Genomic DNA, 19,264 nt, shown 5'->3' with positions numbered 1-19,264 from the left:
AACCGACTTAGTCATGGTGTGTAATGTTTTTGTTTTTTTTTTTTTTTGCTTTTTTTAGAATTGAATGTATTTTTATTTTTTTAACATCTTTACTGCAGTATAATTGCTTTACAGTGTAATATTTTTAATATGTGGCTGAGTTTGTTTTGCTAGTATTTCATTGAGGATTTTTGCATCAGTGTTCATAAGTAATATTGGTGCGTGGTGTTCTTGTAATATCTTTGCCTGGCTTTGATATCAGTGTAATGCTGACCTCATAGAATGATTTAGGAAGTATTCCCTCCTCTACAATTTTTTTGGGAATATTTGAGAATTGGTATTACTTCTTTAAATGTTTAGTAGAATTCACAAGTAAAGCCATCAGGTCCAGGGCTTTTCTTAATTCCCAGATTTTTGATGGCAGATTCAATCTCTTTATAGGTCTTTCAGATTTTCTATTACATTATGATTAATTCTTGGTTGGTTTTCTGTTTTAGGAATTGTCTATTTTATCTAGGTTTTCCAATTTGTTGGTTTACAAACAAATTATAATCTTTTTATAATCTTTTAAATAATATTTCTTATAATCTTTTTATATAATCTCTTATAAACATTTTTTTCTTTACTTCTGTAGAATCAGTAGTAATGTCCCCAATTTCATTTCTGATTTTAGTAATTTGAATCTCCTATACTTTTTTCTTACTCCATCTAACTAAAGATTTTTCAATTTTGTTGACCATTTTGAAGAACCACTTGTGGTTTCATTGATTTTTTTAAATATGTTTATTGGAGTATAATTGCTTTACAATGTTGTGTTAGTTGCTGCTGTATAACAAATTGAATCAGCTATATGTATACATACATCCCCATATCCATTCGCTATTGCATCTCCCTCCCACCCTCCCTATCCAACCGCTCTACAGTGACACAAAGCACAGAGCTGATATCCCTTGCTCTGCAGCTGCTTCCCACTAGCTATATATTTTACATTTGATAGTGTATAGATGTCCATGCTACTCTCTCACTTCACCCAGCTTACCCATCCACCTCCCCATGTCCTCAAGCCAATTATCTAGGTCTGTGTCTTTATTCCTCTCCTGCCCCTAAGTTGTTCAGAACCATTTTCGTTAATTACATATATATTTGTTAGCATACGGTATTTGTTTTTCTCTTTCTGACTTATTTCACACTGTATGACAGTCTCTATGTCCATCCACCTCACTGCAAATATCTCAATTTCAATTATTTTTATGGCTGAGCATTATTCTATTGTATATATGTGCCACATCATCTTTATCTATTTATCTATCAATGGATATTTAGGTTGATACCATGTCCTGGCTTTTGTAAATAGTGCTGCAATGAACATTGTGGTATATGACAATTTTTGAATTATGGTTTTCTCAGGGTATATGCTCAGTAGTGGGATGGCTGGGTCATATGATAGTTCTAGTTTTAGTTTCTTTAAGGAACCTCCATACTGTTCACCATAGTGGCTGTATCAACTTACATTCCCCCCAACAGTGCAAGAGGGTTCCCTTTTCTCCACACCCTCTTCAGCATTTATTGTTTGTAGATTTTTGATGATGGCCTTTCTGACTGTTGTGAGGTGATATCTCACTGTAGTTTTGATTTGCATTTCTCTAATGATTAGTGATGTTGAGCATCCTTTCAAGTGTTTGTTGGCAATCTGTATCTCTTCTTTGGAGAAATGTCTATTTAGGTCTTCTACACATTTTTATATTGGATTGCTTTTTTTTTTTTGCTGTTGAGCTGCATGAGTTGCTTGTATATTTTGGAGATTCATCCTTTGTCAGTTGCTTCATTTGCAAATATTTTCTCCCATTCTGAGGGTTGTCTTTTCATCTTGTTTATAGTTTCCTTTGCTGTGCAAAAGCTTTTAAGTTTCATTAGGTCCCATTTGTTTATATTTATTTTTATTTCCATTTCTCTAGGAAGTGGATCAAAAAGGATCTGCTGCAATGTATGTCACAGAGTGTTATGCCTGTGTTTTCCTCTGAGGCTTTTATAGTGTCTGGCCTTACATTGAGGTCTTTAATCCATTTTGAGTTTATTTTTGTGTATGGTGATAAGGAGTGTTCTAATTTGATTCTTTTACATGTAGCTGTCCAGTTTTCCCAGCACCACTTATTGAAGAGGCTGTCTTTTCTCCATTGTATATTCTTGCCTCCTTTGTCAAAGATAAGGTGACCATAGTCCATTGGTTTATCTCTGGGCTTTCTATCCTCTTCCATTTATCTATATTTCTGCTTTTATGCCCGTACCATACTGTCTTGATTACTGTAGCTTTGTAATATAGTCTGAAGTCAGGGAGTCAGATTCCTCCAGCTTGGTTTTTCTTTCTCAATATTGCTTTGGCTATTCGTGGTCTTGTGTGTTTCCATACAAATTGTGAAAAAAAAGTTCTACTTCTGTGAAAAATGTCATTGGTAGTTTGATAGGGATTACATTGAATCTGTAGATTGCTTTGGGCAGTAGAGTCATTTTCACAGTGTTGATTCTTCCAATCCAAGAATGTGGTATATGTCTCCATTTTACATCCTACTACTTTACCAAATCATTGATCAGCTCTAGTAGTTTTCTGGCCGCATTTTTAGGATACTCTATGTACAGTATTATGTCATCTGCAAACAGTGACAGTTTTACCTCTTCTTTTCCGATTTGGATTCGTTTTATTTCTTTTTCCTCTCTGATTGCTGTAGCTAAAACTTTGAAAACTATGTTAAATAATAGTGGTGAGAGTGGGCAAACTTGTCTCGTTCCTGATCTTAGTCAAAATTGTTTCAGTTTTTCACCATTGTGAATAATGTTGGCTGTGCGTATGTCATATATGGCCTTTATTTTGGTGAGGTAAGTTCCCTGTATGCCTACTTTCCAGAGGGTTTTTATCATAAATGCATGTTGATCTTAGTCAAAGATTTTTCTGCATCTATGGTGATGATCATATGATTTTTATCCTTCAGTTTGTTAATATGGTGTATCTCATTGATTGATTTGCATATATTGAAGAATTCTGCATTTCCAGGATAAACTCCACTTGATCATGGTGTGTGATCCCTTTAATGTGCTGTTGGATTCTGTTTGCTAGTATTTTGTTGAGAATTTTTGCATCTATGTTCATCAGCAATATTGGCCTGTAGTTTTTGTTTGTGTGTGTGTGTGTGTGTGTGGCATCTTTGTCAGGTTTTGTATCAGGGTGATGGTGGCTTTGTAGAATTAGTTTGGGAGTGTTCCTCCCTCTGCTATATCTTGGAAGAATTTGAGAAGGATAGGTTAGTTCTTCTCTAAATATTTGATAGAATTCGCCTTTGAAGCTATCTGGTCTTGGACTTTGTTGGAAGATTTTAAATCATGGTTTCAATTTCAGTGCTTGTGATTGGTCTGTTTATATTTTCTATTTCTTTCTGGTTTAGTCTTGGAAGGTTGTGCTTTTCTCAGAATTTCTCCATTTCTTCCAGATTGTCCATTTTATTGGCATAGAGTTGCTTGTAGTAATCTCTCATGATCCTTTGTATTTCTGCAGTGTCAGTTTTTTCTTGTCCTTTTTCTTTTCTACTTCTATTGATTTGAGTCCTCTCCCTTTTTTTCTTGATGAGTCTGGCTAATGGTTTATCAATTTTGTTTATCTTCCCAAAGAACCAGCTTTTAGTTTTATTGATCTTTGCTATCGTTTCCTTCATTTATTTTTCATTTATTTCTGATCTGATCTTTATGATTTCTTTCCTTCTGCTAATTTTGGGGTTTTTTTTTTTGTTCTCCTTTCTCTAATTGCTTTAGGTGTAAGGTTAGGTTGTTTATTTTTCTTGTTTCTTAAGGTAGCATTGTACTGCTATAAACTTCCCTCTTAGAACTGCTTGTGCTGCATACCATAGGTTTTGGGTCGGTTTGTTTTCATTGTCATTTGCTTCTAGGTATTTTTTGATTTCCTCTTTGATTTTTTCAGTGATCTCTTTGTTATTAAGTAGTGTATTGTTTAACCTCCATGTGTTTTTAATTTTTAGCCATTTTTCCTGTAATTTATATCTAGCCTCATAGAGTTGTGGTCATAAAAGATACTTAATATGTGTTCAGTTTTCTGAAATTTGACAAAGCTTGATTTGTGTCCCAAGATATGATCCATCCTGGAGAATGTTCAATGAGCAGTTGAGAAGAAAGTGTATTCTGTTGTTTTTGGATGAAATGTCCTATAAATATCAATGAAGTCCATCTTGTTAAATGTATCATTTAAAGCTTGTGATTCCTTATTTATTTTCATTTTGGTTGATCTGTCCATTGGTGAAAGTGGGGTGTTAAAGTCCCCTACTATTATTGGGTTACTGTCAATTTCCCCTTTTATGGTTATTAGCATTTCCCTTATGTATTGAGCTGTTCCTATGTTGGGTGTATAAATATTTCCAATTGTTATATCTTCTTCTTGGATTGATCCCTTGATCATTATATAGTGTCCTTCCTTGTCTCTTGTAGTAGTCTTTATTTTAGAGTGTATTTTGTCTGATATGACTATCAGTACTCCAACTTCCTTTTGATTTCCATTTTCATGTAATATATTTTTCCATCCCCTCGCTTTTAGTCTGTACGTGTGCCTAGGTCTGAAGTGGGTTTCTTGTAAACAGCATATATATGGGTCTTGTTTTTGTATTCATGTAGCCAGTCTTTTGGTTGGAGCATTTAATCCATCTACATTTAATATAATTATTGATATGTATGTCCCTATTATGATTTTCTTAATTGTGTTGGGTTTGTTTTTGCAAGTTTCTTCCTTTTCCTGTGTTTCCAGCCTAGAGAAGTTTCTTTAGCATTTGTTGTAAATCTGGTAGGTTGTGCTGGGTTCTCTTAACTTTTTATTGTCTGTAAAGCTTTTAATTTCTCCATCGAACCTGAATGAGATCCTTTCTGGGTAGAGGAATCTTGGTTGTAGTATTTTCCCTTTCATCACTTTTAATATATCCTGTCACTCCCTTCAGGCCTGCAGAGTTGTTGCTGAAAGATCAGTTGTTAACCTTATGGGGATTTTATTGTATGTTTTTTGTTGCTTTTCCCTTGCTGCTTTTAATATTTTTTCTGTGTATTTAATTTTCAATAGTTTGATTAATATATGTTTTGGCATGTTTCTCCTTGGATTTATCCTGTATGGGACTCTCTGTACTTCCTGGAATTTATTGACTCTTTTCTTTTCCATATTAGGAAAGTTTTCAACTATAATTCTTCAAATATTTTCTCAGTGCCTTTCTTTTTCTCTTGTTCTTCTGGGACCCCTATCATTTGAATGTTGATGTGTTTAATATTGTCCCAGAAGTCTCTGAGACTGTCTTTAATTCTTTTTGTTCTTTTTTCTTTATTCTGCTCTATGGTAGTTATTTCCATTATTTTATCTTGCAGGCCACTTATCTATTCTTCTGTCTCAGTTATTCTGCTATTGATTCCTTCTACAGAACTTTTAATTTCATTTATTGTGCTGTTAATCATTGTTTGTTTGCTCTTTAGTATTCTAGGTCCTTGTTAAACGTTTGTTGTATTTTCTCCATTGTATTTCCAAGATTTTGGATCATCTACTATCATTACTGTGAGTTGTTTTTCAGGCTGAGTGCTTATTTCCTCTTCATTTGTTTGGTCTGATGATTGGTTTCTATCTTGCTCTTTCATGTGCTGTGTATTTCTCTGTCTTCTCATTTTGCTTAACTTACTGTGTTTGGGGTCTCCATTTCACTGGCTGCAGGTTCGTAGTTCCCATTGTTTTTGGTGTCTGCCTTCAGTGGGTAAGGTTGTTTCAGTGGGTTGTGTAGGATTCCTGGTGGAGGGCACTGGTGCCTGTGTTCTGGTGGATGAGACAGGATCTTGTCTTTCTGCTGGGCAAGACCACATCCAGTGGTGTGTTTTGGGGTGTCTGTGAACTTATTATGATTTTAGGTGACCTCTCTGCTAATGGGTGGGGTTGTGTTTCTGTCCTGTTAATTATTTGGCCTATGGTTTCCAGCACTGCAGCTTGCTGTTTTTTTGAGTTGAGCTGGGTCTTAACATTGAGGTGGAGATCTATGTGAGAGCTTTCGCCTTTTGATATTAGGTGCGGCCGGGAAGTCTCTGGTAGACTCATATCCTGAACTCAGCTCTTCTGCCTCAGAGGCTCATGCTGGAACTCCAAGACCCTCTCAGCCAGTCAGCTCAAAAAAAGGGAGAAAAAAATAAAATAAAGAAAAATAAAATATTTAAAAGAAAAAAATATTAAAAATAAAAAGTAAAAAATATTTTTAAAAAAGAGGGAAAGAAGAGAGCAACCAAACCCAAAAACTAATCCACCAATGATAACAACCGCTAAAAACTATACAAAAAGAAAAAGAGAAACGGACAGAGAGAAGAACCTTAGGACACATGGTAAAAGCAAAGCTATACAGACAAACACACACAAAAAAGCATACACATACACACTCACAGAAAGAGAAAAAGGAAAAAATATATATGTTAAAAAAAGGAAGAGAGCAACCAAATCAATAAACAAATCTACCAATGATAATAAGCTCTAAATACTAAACTAAAATAAGCATAAAACCAGAAAAAAATTAGATGCAGAAAGCAAACCCCAAGTCTACAGTTGCTCCCAAAGTCCACTACCTCAGTTTTGGCATGATTAATTGTCTATTCAGGTATTCTGCAGATGCAGGGTACATTAAGGTGATTATGGAGATTTAATCCACTGCTCATGAAGCTGCTGGGAAAGATTTCCCTTTCTCTTATTTGTTCGCACAGCTCCAGCTTTCGTTTTGGCCTTGTCTCTGTATGTAGGTCTCCTGTGGCCATCTGTTCCCCACCCAGACAGAATGGGGTTAAAGGAGTGGCTGATTAGGGGGCTCTGGCTCACTCAGGCCAGGGGGAGGGAGGGGTCTGGAATGCAGGGTGAGCCTGAGGCGGCAGAGGTTGGTGTGATGTTGCAACAGCCTGAGGCACACTGTTTGTTCTCCCAGGGAAGTTGTCCCTGGATCTCGGGACCCTGGAAGTGGCGGGCTGCACAGGCTCCTGGGGGGAGAGGTGTGTGTGTATGGATAGTGACCTGTGCTTGCACACATGCTTCTTTTTTTTAACATTTTTATTGGGGTATAATTGCTTTACAATGGTGTGTTAGTTTCTGTTTTATAACAAAGTGAATCAGTTATACATATACATATGCTCCCATATCTCTTCCCTCTTGTGTCTCCCTCCCTCCCACCCTCCCTATCCCACCCCTCCAGGTGGTCACAAAGCACCGAGCTGATCTCCTGTAGCAGCAACCTTAGTGTTTCATACCCGCCTCTGCTGTCCACACTGATAGCTGCAGCTCGCGCCCATCTCTGGAGTTCGTCTAGGCAGTGCTCTGAATCTCCTATCCTCGCACACCCCGAATCAATGGTCTCTTGCCTCTTAGGCAGTTCCAGACTTTTTCCCAACTCCTTTCTGGCTATCTGTGGTGCATTAGCCTCCTTCAGGCTGTGTTCATGCAGCCAACCTCAGTCCTCTCCCTGGAATCTGATCTCCAAAGCCAGAGCCTCAGCTCCCAGCCCCCTCCTGCTCCAGTGGGTGAGCAGACAAGCCTCTCTGGCTGGTGAGTGCTGGTCAGCACTGATCCTTGTGTGGGAATTTCTCTGCTTTGCCCTCTGTGCCCCTGTTGTTGTGCTCTCCTCCATGGATCCAAATCTTCCCCACTGTCCACCCACCATCTCTGCCAGTGAAGGGGCTTCCTAGTGTGTGGAAGCTTTCCCTCCTTCACAGCTCCCTCCCAGAAGTGCAGGTCCCATCCCTATTCTTTTGTCTTTTTTTCCACTTTTCTCTTTTGCCCTACCCAGGCACATGGGTAGTTTCTTGCCTTTTGGGAGGTCTGAGGTCTTCTGCCAGCATTCAGTAGGTGTTCTGTAGGAGTTGTTCTACATGTAGATGTATTTTTGATGTTTTGTGGGAAGGAAGGTGATCTCCACGTCTTACTCCTTCACCATCTTGAATGTTCTCGATATTCATTTTCATTGACTTTTAAAATTGTTTTTCTATTCTCTATTTTATTTATTTCTGCTCTAATCTTTATAATTTCCTTTCTTCTGCTAGCTTTGGGTTTTGTTAGCTTTTATTTTCCTAGTTCCTTAAGTTGTAAAGTTGGGTTGTTGGTTTGTGAACTTTCTTGTTTCTTAAATGTGTTTATAGGTATAAGTTTCCAGCTTAGCACTGCTTTTACTACCTCTCATCTTTTGGTATGTTGTGTGGTCATTTTCATTTTCCTCTACATATTTTGTAATTTCCCTTATGATCTCTTTTCTGATATTATGGTTGTTTAAAAGTGTGTTGCTTAATTTCCACAACTTTGTGAATTTTCCAGTTTTCCTTCTGTTATTGTTTTCTTACTTTATCCCATTGTGGATGGAGACAATACTTTGTATGATATATTTTTAAGTCTATTGAGATTAATCTGTGACCTAACTTATGGTTTATCTTGGAATGTGTCCTCTGTGCACTTGAGAAGAATGTGTATTCTGTTCTTGTTGGGTAGAGTGTTCTGTATAAATTATATCTAGTTGGTCTATCGTGTGTTTTGTCTTCATTTCATTGCTTATCTTTTGTATAGTTGTTTTTTCCATTATTGTAAGTGGGGTATAGGTTCCTAGTCTTTGAACAGAAGTGCAACATTAGGAGTAGCAATTGAGTAAAAACTAAGCCAGAAACCCTGAACTAGGGTTAGAGCCACCATAAGTACTCAAGGTATTGTCTTGGTATTTCTTGTTGATCTCAAAGTTGTTCCAGGCTAGGTTAGATGTGGTAGGTAATGGAAGAAAGGTAAGTGTAGAAGTGATGGCTAGACTACCTAGTCCAGGACCTGACTAGAAGTTATAATAATTTCATCTGTTTCAATTCAGTTTAGGATTGAGGCAAGCTCAGATTTTTAGTTGAGTTCTACCAGGAAATGCAGTTGTGGGAACTGGGGAAATGGGATTGGACCTGACAGTGGAGTAGGAGAAAACCCTGACTTCAGGACCTGGTTCTCTTCCTAATCAGTCATTTGAATTTGGGCAGATCAGTTCCAACTCTCTGAGCTGCAGTTTCCTCATCTGAAAAATGATGATATCATCTGCTTTTTATACCTTTGAATGGTGATTGAAGATCAAAATGAGGTGGTGGACTTTAAAGTGCTTTTTATAACTGTAAATTGCAATATACTTGAAAAAGATTATTCTTCTTATTGCAGAGGAAAAACTTCTCTATCTTTTTCACTTCTTTTTTACTTTTCTTCCCTCTCCTACTTCCATCCTACCTGATCATCCTGTTTACATTACCATTGTCTCTCCTTCCCATTTTCCAGGGCCAGTGATCCGGGCTGAGGTGGGTGACACCATCCAGGTGATCTTCTACAACCGTGCCTCCCAGCCATTCAGCATACAGCCTCATGGGGTCTTTTATGAGAAAGACTCCGAGGGAACTGTGTACAATGATGGTGAGCAGGCAGGGTTTCAAGTAATGTGGGCTACAGATAATAACAGGTACCTATAGAGTACAAATAAATAAAGGAGTGAAAGAGAGAAAAGAAGGCAGAATTAACTGCCATGGACGGATGTTGTTGAATGAATGTATGATATTTTAGTGAGACAGAGCTGGGATCAATAAGAGACAACTACTTTTAAATATATTTAAATATATTCTGATTATGAAAGTACATGTATTATGGAATTTTGATAAACATGGAAAATTATAAAATAAATAAAGTTCATTCATAAGTAAATTGCCAATATATTTTATATACCTTTTAACATTTTTCTGTGTTTATACAAATTTATATATTTAAAAATTTGTGATGATATATTTTGTATAGTTTTGTGTCTTACTATTTTCACTTACCATTATATTGTGTCCATTTTCTATGTCATTATAATCTTACAAACATTTTAATGACTATATAATACTCTAACACATAGATTTTACCTTATCTTCTATTATTTGGACATGTAGGTTGCTTTCATTATTTTTTAATATTGTAAATCATGTTGCAATGAATGAATATATATATTTGGTTTGGACTACTAGCTTAGGAAAAAATCCAAGAAGTGGGATTATTGGGTAGTTAATTTCTTGTTTTCCCTGAGAATAATATTAACACCTGCTAACCTCAAGCCAAAAATACCAAAAAATACTGAAAGCATAAAGGGCAAACTTACAGACAAATCTGGAATAAAAGAACATTCTACAATGCATCTGGTCTAGTATGTTCAAGAAATCAATGCCATAGGGAAAAGAATTAAAGAGACAACACCAAGGGCAATGTGCAAACCTTGTCTGGATGTTAGATGATATTAGGGTATTTTCTTAGGTCTGGTAATGTTATTATGGTAATATAGCAGATACTTACTGATGTATTTAGAAGTAAAATGTCATTTTGTTTGCATTTCACTTCCAAATGATTTAGAAAAAGTAAGCATACACATAGATTTAGATAAATTAAAGATGGCCAAGTCTGTGATAAAATAGATAACCAACAAGGACCTACTGTAAAAATAAATAAATAAATTTAAAAAAATACAAAGAGAAAAAAGGTGGCCAAATGTTAACAATCAACTCCAAGTGGTAGGGTAATTATCGCACTATCTTTTAAGGTTTTTTGTATGTTTAAAAATTTAAAGAGTTAGGAACAATGAATGAATAAGAAAAAATAAGTTAAAGCTATCCTAAATTATACCACCATATGATAAATTATACTACAAATATCCTTATGTATGCTTCTTTGCCTACTTTTATGATTATTTCATCAGAATATATATTTAAGATGTGGAATAATATCAGAGGGTGCACACATGAAAATTTCTGATACCTATGTCCAAATTGCTCTCTGGAAAAATTTGCAGTCACATCAATTTGGAATTCCATCAACAGTTACCAAGAGGGAGGACACATTTTCTTACAACCTCACCAGCAGAGGGCAGCCATTTTAATCATTGTCAAAATGTCAGTCTTGTAAGCAAACAACAAAACTCACTGTTATTTCTATTTGCATTAGGTTGAACATTCTTTTCAGTATTTATTTTGTATCTTACTTTTTTTGTGGACATAAACTTTTTAAGGCTTTTGATACATTCTGTCAACATTTTTTCTAAAATGGTTATTTTTATTTACACTTACCCTTTTAATAGGTGAGTGAGAGGAGTAAGTGCCATTTGAACCACTTATCACCAGAACTGATTATTATAATTTGTAAAATTTTGTTAATTTGACAGGCAAAAAAATTATATTTTCACTTGTACTAATTTGATTACTAATAGGTTTGAACATATAAAATAAAATTTCTGTGAATTGCCTGACCATGACTTGTGTCTATTTAAGGAATTACAGCCTTAGTATCATATATACACACACACGCACACACATACATACAAAACATATACACATCCATACATACATGAATACACATAGAGAGGAAAATATGTTCAACAGTTAGAACCATTCAAAGATTAAACAGGCTATGATGGTAGGTAGTGAGTCTTCTATCTCTGGATACTTTTAAGCAGAGGTAGGACTACAAGAGGAGATGAATGTATGTTTTTAAGTGAGGGATATTCCAAATAAGTTTTAAAAGTTCTTTCAATCCTTGGGTCCTATGAGTTTGGAAAACTGAAACCTAGGGAAATTTAAATTTCCCCAGTTCATATCACAAGTAGTGGCAGAACCAGAAACCAAACTCTAGTCTCTTGACTCCTACTCAGAACCTTTTTTAATATTCTATATTTTATGTTGCTGCTTCTCCTACTGCTACTCCAAAATGCATTTGTAGATTATGATCTTTACTTCACTGTTTGGAGATGATGATACTCACTCTAGCCAATGTGAGTAATGAATTCTATGTCTTTTCCTATAGGCTCATCCCGCCCTGGGTTGGTGGCTAAGCCCTTTGAGAAAGTAACATACCGCTGGACAGTCCCTCCCAATGCTGGCCCCACTGCTCAGGATCCTGCCTGTCTCACCTGGATGTACTTCTCTGCTGCTGATCCCATAAGAGATACAAATTCTGGTCTGGTGGGCCCCCTGCTTGTGTGCAAGGCTGGTGCCTTGGGTGCAGATGGCAAGCAGGTATTGCCATGGTTTCTGGCTGGAAAGCCTGCTGGGAAGATGATGAGGTTGGGTTGCTGAATAGGAGTTAAGCATGGAACTGGGTTCTAGTAGTGAAGGAATAAAAACAAAAGTTATTGAATCAGAAATTAATAGTTGGTGACTTCATGCTATCTTGCATGCTATTCTTTTATTCACAAACACATATCTTCCTTAGTCTCTATTCCTTTCTATTTTATATTCTCCCAACATCTCCTCATTGTTTTAACCTCAGTGGCCCTTAAACCTTGCTCCTAATTCCTAACTCTGCCCTACTATTTTCTTGCCTTCTTTCATAACCAGCCCATAAATCTTAGCTGTTTAACCTTGAGCAAATTACTTAACCTCTCTTTGTCTCAGTTTCCTCATCTACAGTAAAGGGTTAACAATAGAAGAAGGTATCTTGAGTTTCTGTGAACACTAATTAAAATAATCCATATAAAGTGCTTGGCACAGTGTCTGATACCTAGTAAAGACTCAGTAAATGTTAGCAGTAATAATAATAATATTACTAAAATTAATAATAAAATAATAGTAAGTTAGTAATTAGTATAATTATTTTTTCTTTTATTTTCTAGCTTCTCCATTCCCATAGAATCCTCTGCCACCCCCTCCCCGATCTCCCAGCCGTCTTTCCCCACTCCTTCCCTTAATTGATTCCAGGCTCTCTTCTATCACACTCTGTACCTCTTCATCAATCTTGTGCACAATCTTGTGCCTCTTCCCTGCCCTCTTTCATACATCCCTCCCCTCCAGTCTTATCACTTTATTCTAACCCCCTTCACCCACCTGCAATTTGAAGTTACCTGAGGAAAAACTTTACAGCAAGCAACTGCAGCTCTAGGCAGGAGATATGGGCTTGGATCTGTGTTTGGAAAAGGAAATGGAAAATAATCAGGGATCATTGGGCTCTGGAACTGCACAGTCCACAACTGCTGAAACTGTGGTTATTCCCACTCTGTTTTCTTCCACTGGGACTACAGAAAGGAGTGGATAAAGAATTCTTTCTCCTTTTCACTGTGTTGGATGAGAACAAGAGCTGGTACAGCAATGCCAATCAAGCAGCTGCTATGTTGGATTCCCGACTGATCTCAGAGGATTTCAAGGGTTTCCAAGACTCTAATCGGATGCATGGTATGGGGAGTGCTTTTACCCTAAGCTACAACTGAGAGATTATAAGTAAAATCTAGCCTAGATTTAATCATGATCCATTCCTGAAAACATTGATCCTATCGGTCATCTCTTCCCAAGAGACAAGCTACATCAAGGTATTAAACCTAAGATAACATATCTTATATTTAGTCCTTTCTTGTGCTTTGTTCTGTGTTACACAGTATGGGAGACACTAGAAAAAGATACTGTAAAATGAGGACTGCACACAAAGAATCCGCTAGAGAATGAGGAGAGTAAGCTGGGATGATACCTTTCCAGTCTTATCTTCTTCTTTCTTATCACCCGCTATTCTTGCTTCCCAACCCCATACTCCAGCCAAATAGGGATATTTTCTCTATATAGACATACCTTGTACTCTTCTGAGTCCATGCTTTTGTAATGATTTGTCCTCCACTTGAAATACCCCTCCTTACATTTTTGCTCTTAGCCAGTGGAAATTCTTCTAAGGCCCTACTTTCTAAGGCCCTACTCAAAAGCTACCTCCTCCTCATTTCTTATTACCAAGTCCCAGGATGATGATACCCTCTTACTAACTACTATTGTATTTTTATCAGACTCTTTCAATAGCAAGTTCCATACACTCCAAAATATTGTAGTTATTTGTTACGTGCCTTTTGACTTCTGCTAGAGTGTAGTCTCCTTAAAGGTGAGTATTGTTTGTTGTTTATCTGTGTATCTTTTACATGGTCTAATATATAGTAAGTAGTTATTGAACTAGTGAACTACTAAATTAATGAATAGGTGGGTGGGTGAGTGAATTAATGGGGAGTCATGGTCCAAGTTTGTAAGGAACTCTCAGCATTTTGCAATGAAATGAAACTAACACCCATGAAACAATTATAGAATATTCAAGACAGACTATAATTAAGTGCTAAATTGTGTGGAACAGCTTTTAAGTGACATAGCATTCAGAAAAGGAGAACATTAATGAGGAACAATCCAGTTAAAGGATTCCTGGAAGAAGGAAGTGCTTGACTGAGCCTTGAAGTCTGAATAACTTTGCAATCAAACATTATAGGTAGGGGAAGCAGAATCAAGCAGTTAGCGATGGTTCCATCAGCATCCCAGGGGATTATCAAATAAAGTTACTCATTAAAGCTGGTTCCAGTGGATGTAGGAACATTGAAAAGGGATCAGCTTCAAGCAGGTCTCCCTGTATTTTTGAGCGGAGTATGCAGGGTGGGAGAGGGTCAAGAACGAGTGTGTTGTCTTTTGGCTCTATCTCTTGCTTCTCATTACCAGTCAGTTACATCAGTTGGAAAAAGTAATACAGTCTACAAACCAAGTTTATTCCAGTATGAATTTATTTGACAACTGATAAGTACTAGGTAACATGCGAGGTGCTTGGAAAAAATGATGTGCTTCATGCTAGGTCAATCTAGTGTGGGAGATAAATTTCTACTTAAATCACTGGACTCTGTGGTAAGTGACATTTCAGAATTTTGTGGGGAGAAAAGTTTCAAGGAAGCCAGAAAGAGTGCAGAAACTGCTTTACAGGGTAGATGATATTTGAGCTAGTGCATGATGGATATGTAGTAATTTGCTGTAGAGAGAAACCAGAGGGAAAGTTTATTCCAGGCAAAGGGAACAGCCTGTGAAAAATCAACAAGTATTTTCTATGTGCCTACCATGTTTAAGGTCCTGGGAATACAGAGGCAAATAGAGCTCACAGGATAAAGGTGTGTATGTGTGTGTGAAAGAGAGTGAGAGGATAGGATATAGGTAGGAGTACCAGGGAGGAGGCTTTCGTGTGGGAGTTCAGACCAGAGATGTTGAGAGCCAGAAATAAGGCAGTGGGAGTGAAGATGAAAAGGAGGAAACAGATTGAAAGCTGAGGAAGGAACCTTGGGGAACTCCAACACTTTACAGAGGCATGGAGAATGAGTATAAGATGGAGGAGGAACATTCAGAAAAGTTATAAGAGAACCAGGGACATTTGGTGCTATAGAATCCAAGGGAGAAGAGTTTCAAGAAAGTGGGAATAGGAAAGATTAATACGTGTGTGTGTGTGTGTGTGTGAGTGTGTGTGTGTGTGTGTGTGTGTGTAAGTGTGTGAAAGAGTTGTGGGAGTGGAGAGTAGTTCAGTTTTGCCAGGATGTGAAGTATGGTGGAGGAGGGGCAGCAGGTAAAGCCAGAAAGGACAATAGGGCCCTCGTCCCAAGAGGCAGATCTTCATAAGTAGAACTAAAGTGGCTTAGGGAAGAAGGCAGAGGAGTTGAGAATGACTCAGAAATTTCAAGTTGTGGGAAAACTTAGTACAGAGCTGATGCCATGCTGCTGGCTGGTGCCCAAGTAGTCTGGTCTCACCTCCCCATCCTGTCTTGTGTTTTTGTTTTCCAGCCATTAACGGGTTTCTGTTCTCTAACTTGCCCAGGCTGGACATGTGCAAGGGTGACACAGTGGCCTGGCACCTGGTTGGCCTGGGCACAGAGACTGATGTGCATGGGGTCACGTTCCAGGGCAACACTGTGCAGCTTCAGGGCATGAGAAAGAGTGCAGCCATGCTCTTTCCTCACACTTTTGTTATGGCCATCATGCAGCCTGACAACCCTGGTAAGTGCTTTAGCAGCTGGCCCTAGGCTGAGAAACTTTATTGGGCATTGGACTGGGTGAGGTGGGGGGCTGGTGAAGAGAAAAGGAAAGTCATGTTGAGGGTACTTGTGAATTTTCAAAACAGTTGTGTCTTCTCCTTCCTCAATGTGTACTCCATGTTTTGGTTATTTGGATTCTCTTCTCAGTTGCAGGCAGAATAAAGAGCTGAGGAAGCTCTTTTCTGAAACAACAGGAGAGAAGTAGGGATGCTGCCCAGTATCAGGGCAATTCTTGTATAGGCAGAGGGTAGACTTGGTTGCATAGACCCTTGGCCATGTAGAGATTCTATAGATTTAACTCTTGCACTGGAAAAGAGGTCCATGAGATGTACCTATAAGTGCTTCCAACTCTGATATTCTGTGAGGAGTTTTGCAAACTTCTGGTGGGAGTGGGGGGCGAAGTGTGCTGTAACATTTGCAGCCTAGGAATCAGAACACAGGAACTTCTAGTCCAGGCTCTTTCATTAACTTGCTGTCCAATTTTTGTCTAATTACTTCCCCTCTCTGTGGCTAGATTTCTTCCTTCTTTTTATTTTTTGTTCATTCTTCCCCCTCTCTCCCTCTCTTCCTTTCTTCTCTTTCTTCCTCTGTCCCTCCTTCCTTCCCTCTCCTCCTCCCTTTCCCTCTCCCTATCCTTCTTTCATGATGAAATTTGACTAGAATGTTTCTCCAGATTCCATCTGTGTCTGATATTTCATAACGTAGCAGTCATTTCTCTTTTTTTGTATATTTTGATTATGTTTTTAGCATCTTTATTGGAGTTTAATTGGGTTACAATATTCTGTTAGTTTCTTCTGTGTAACAAAGTGAGTCAGCTATATGTGTACACATATCCCCAAAATCCCTCCCTCTTGAGACTCTCTCCCACGCCTCTACGTGGTCACAAAACACCGAGCTGATCTCCCTGTACTATGCAGCTGCTTCCCACTAGCTATCTGTTTTACACTCGGTAGTGTAGATATGTCAATGCTACTCTCTCACTTCGTCCCAGCTTAACCTTCCCCCCTCCCCGTGTCCTCAAGTCGATTCTCAACGTCTGTGTCTTTATTCCTGTCCTGTCCCTAGGATAATCAGAACCTTTTTTTTTTCTTTTTAGATTCCATATATATGCGTTAGCATGTGGTAATTTTTTTCTCTTTATGACTTACTTCACTGTGTATGACAAAATCTAGGTCCATGCACCTCACTACAAATAACCCAATTTCGTTTCGTTTTATGGCTGAGTAATATTTCATTGTATATATGTGCCACATCTTCTTTATCCATTCATCTGTCGATGGACACTTAGTTTGCTTCCATGTCCTGGCTATTGTAAATAGTGCTGCAGTGAACATTGTGGTACACGATTATTTTTGAATTACGGTTTTCACACGGTATATACCCAGTAGTGGGATTGCTGGGTCGTATGGTAGTTCTATTTTTAGTTTTTTAAGAAACCTCCATACTGTTATCCATAGTGGTAGTATCAATTTACATTCCCACCAACAGTTCAAGAGTGTTCCCTTTACTCCATACCCTCTCCAGCATTTATTGTTTCTAGATTTTTTTTTTAACATCTTTATTGGGGTATAATTGCTTTACAATGTGTGTTAGTTTCTGCTTTATAACAAAGTGAATCAGTCATACATAAACATATGTTCCCATATGTCTTCCCTGTTGCGTCTCCCTCCCTCCCACCCTCCCTATCCCACCCCTCCAGGCTGTCACAAAGCACCGAGCCAATATCCCTGTGCCATGTGGCTGCTTCCCACTAGCTATCTACCTTACTGCGTTTGTTAGTGTGTATATGCCCATGACTCTCTCTCGCCCTGTCACAGCTCACCCTTCCCCCTCCCCATAACCTCAAGTCCGTTCTCTAGGAGGTCTGCGTCTTTATTCCTGCTTTACCCCTAGGTTCTTCATGACATTTTTTTTTCTTAAATTCCATATATATGTGTTAGCATATGGTATTTGTCTTTTTCTTTCTGACTTACTTCACTCTGTATGACAGACTCTAGGTCTATCCACCTCATTACAAATAGCTCAATTTCGTTTCTTTTTATGGCTGAGTAATATTCCATTGTATATATGTGCCACATCTTCTTTATCCATTCATCCGATGACGGGCACTTAGGTTGTTTCCATCTCCGGGCTATTGTAAATAGAGCTGCAATGAACATTTTGGTACATGACTCTTTTTGAATTATGGTTTTCTCAGGGTATATGCCCAGTAGTGGGATTGCTGGGTCATATGGTAGTTCTATTTGTAGTTTTTTAAGGAACCTCCATACTGTTCTCCATAGTGGCTGAACCAATTCACATTCCCACCAGCAGTGCAAGAGTGTTCCCTTTTCTCCACACCCTCTTCAGCATTTATTGTTTCTAGATTTTTTGATGATGGCCATCTGACCAGTGTGAGGTGATACCTCATTGTAGTTTTGACTTGCATTTCTCTAATAATTAGTGATGTTGAACATCTTTTCATGTGTTTCTTGGCAATCTATATATCTTTGGAGAAATGTATATTTAGGTCTTCTGCCCATTTTTGGATTGGGTTGTTGTTCTTTTGCTATTGAGCTGCATAAGCTGCTTGTATATTTTGGAGATTAACCCTTGTCAGTTGCTTCATTTGCAAATATTTTCTTCCATTCTGAGGGTTGTCTTTTCATCTTGTTTATGGTTTCCTTTGCTGTGAAAAAGCTTTTAAGTTTATTAGGTCCCATTTTTTTAATTTTGTTTTGTTTTTATTTCCATTTCTCTAGGAGGTTGGTCAAAAAGGATCTTGCTGTGATTTATGTCATAGAGTGTTCTGCCTGTTTTCTTCTAAGAGTTTTATAGTGTCTAGTCTTACATTTAGGTCTTTAACCCATTTTGAGTTTATTTTTGTGTATGGTGTTAGGAAGTGTTCTAATTTCATTCTTTTACATGTGGCTGTCCAGTTTTCCCAGCACCACTTATTGAAGAGGCTCTCTTTTTTCCATTGTATATTCTTGCCTCCTTTATCAAAGATAAGGTGACCATATGTGCATGGGTTTATCTCTGGGGTTTCTATCCTGTCTCATTGATCTATACTAAAAACAGAAATATAGTAATTTCTCTTTGCAGTGCCTGAGGTATATTCTTTTGTCCAGGCAGTAGGTGGCAATAGTGTTGGTAAGAAAAATCTGTCAGTTAAATGCAGTTCCCACGAAAGTTTTATTTTAGTTCTGTAAATTCCATTCATATTTGAGAAAAAAATCCTTAAACAAAGGAAGTTTCCTTGACAAATTAACAATTTCAGCCTGGCACTGGGTTTGACAAAAACTTGACAAAAAACATCACTTGGGTCCTCATTTCTCCCCATCTACCTAGGATACTTTCTTGGTCAAGAAGAGTTGTTGTTAGCAAATTAGAAATAACCATTAATGGGGCTGAAAGGGACAATAGAATTAAGTGCTTGT

The 19,264-nt window shown here is 37.8% G+C and overlaps 1 protein-coding gene across 9 annotated transcripts in view; it reads left to right on the top strand.

Annotated features, from left to right (window-relative positions):
- The window catches only part of HEPH (hephaestin), an 89,306-nt gene that overhangs the window by 20,587 nt on the left and 49,455 nt on the right, over window positions 1–19,264 (top strand). For 4 of the 9 annotated variants that reach the window (XM_060002937.1, XM_060002938.1, XM_060002943.1 and 1 more), the window contains exons 8-11: window positions 9,311–9,442; window positions 11,852–12,063; window positions 13,065–13,215; window positions 15,595–15,807. In XM_060002937.1, the coding sequence (XP_059858920.1) occupies window positions 9,311–9,442; window positions 11,852–12,063; window positions 13,065–13,215; window positions 15,595–15,807 (708 nt within the window). The remainder of the gene's footprint in view (window positions 1–9,310; window positions 9,443–11,851; window positions 12,064–13,064; window positions 13,216–15,594; window positions 15,808–19,264) is intronic. The other 5 variants (XM_060002941.1, XM_060002940.1, XM_060002945.1 and 2 more) reach the window with 3 other exon arrangements.

This window comes from Delphinus delphis, chromosome X (assembly GCF_949987515.2).
Source record: "Delphinus delphis chromosome X, mDelDel1.2, whole genome shotgun sequence".
Classification (NCBI taxonomy): Eukaryota; Metazoa; Chordata; class Mammalia; order Artiodactyla; family Delphinidae; genus Delphinus; species Delphinus delphis.
This window is presented reverse-complemented; position numbering and strand designations above follow the sequence as displayed.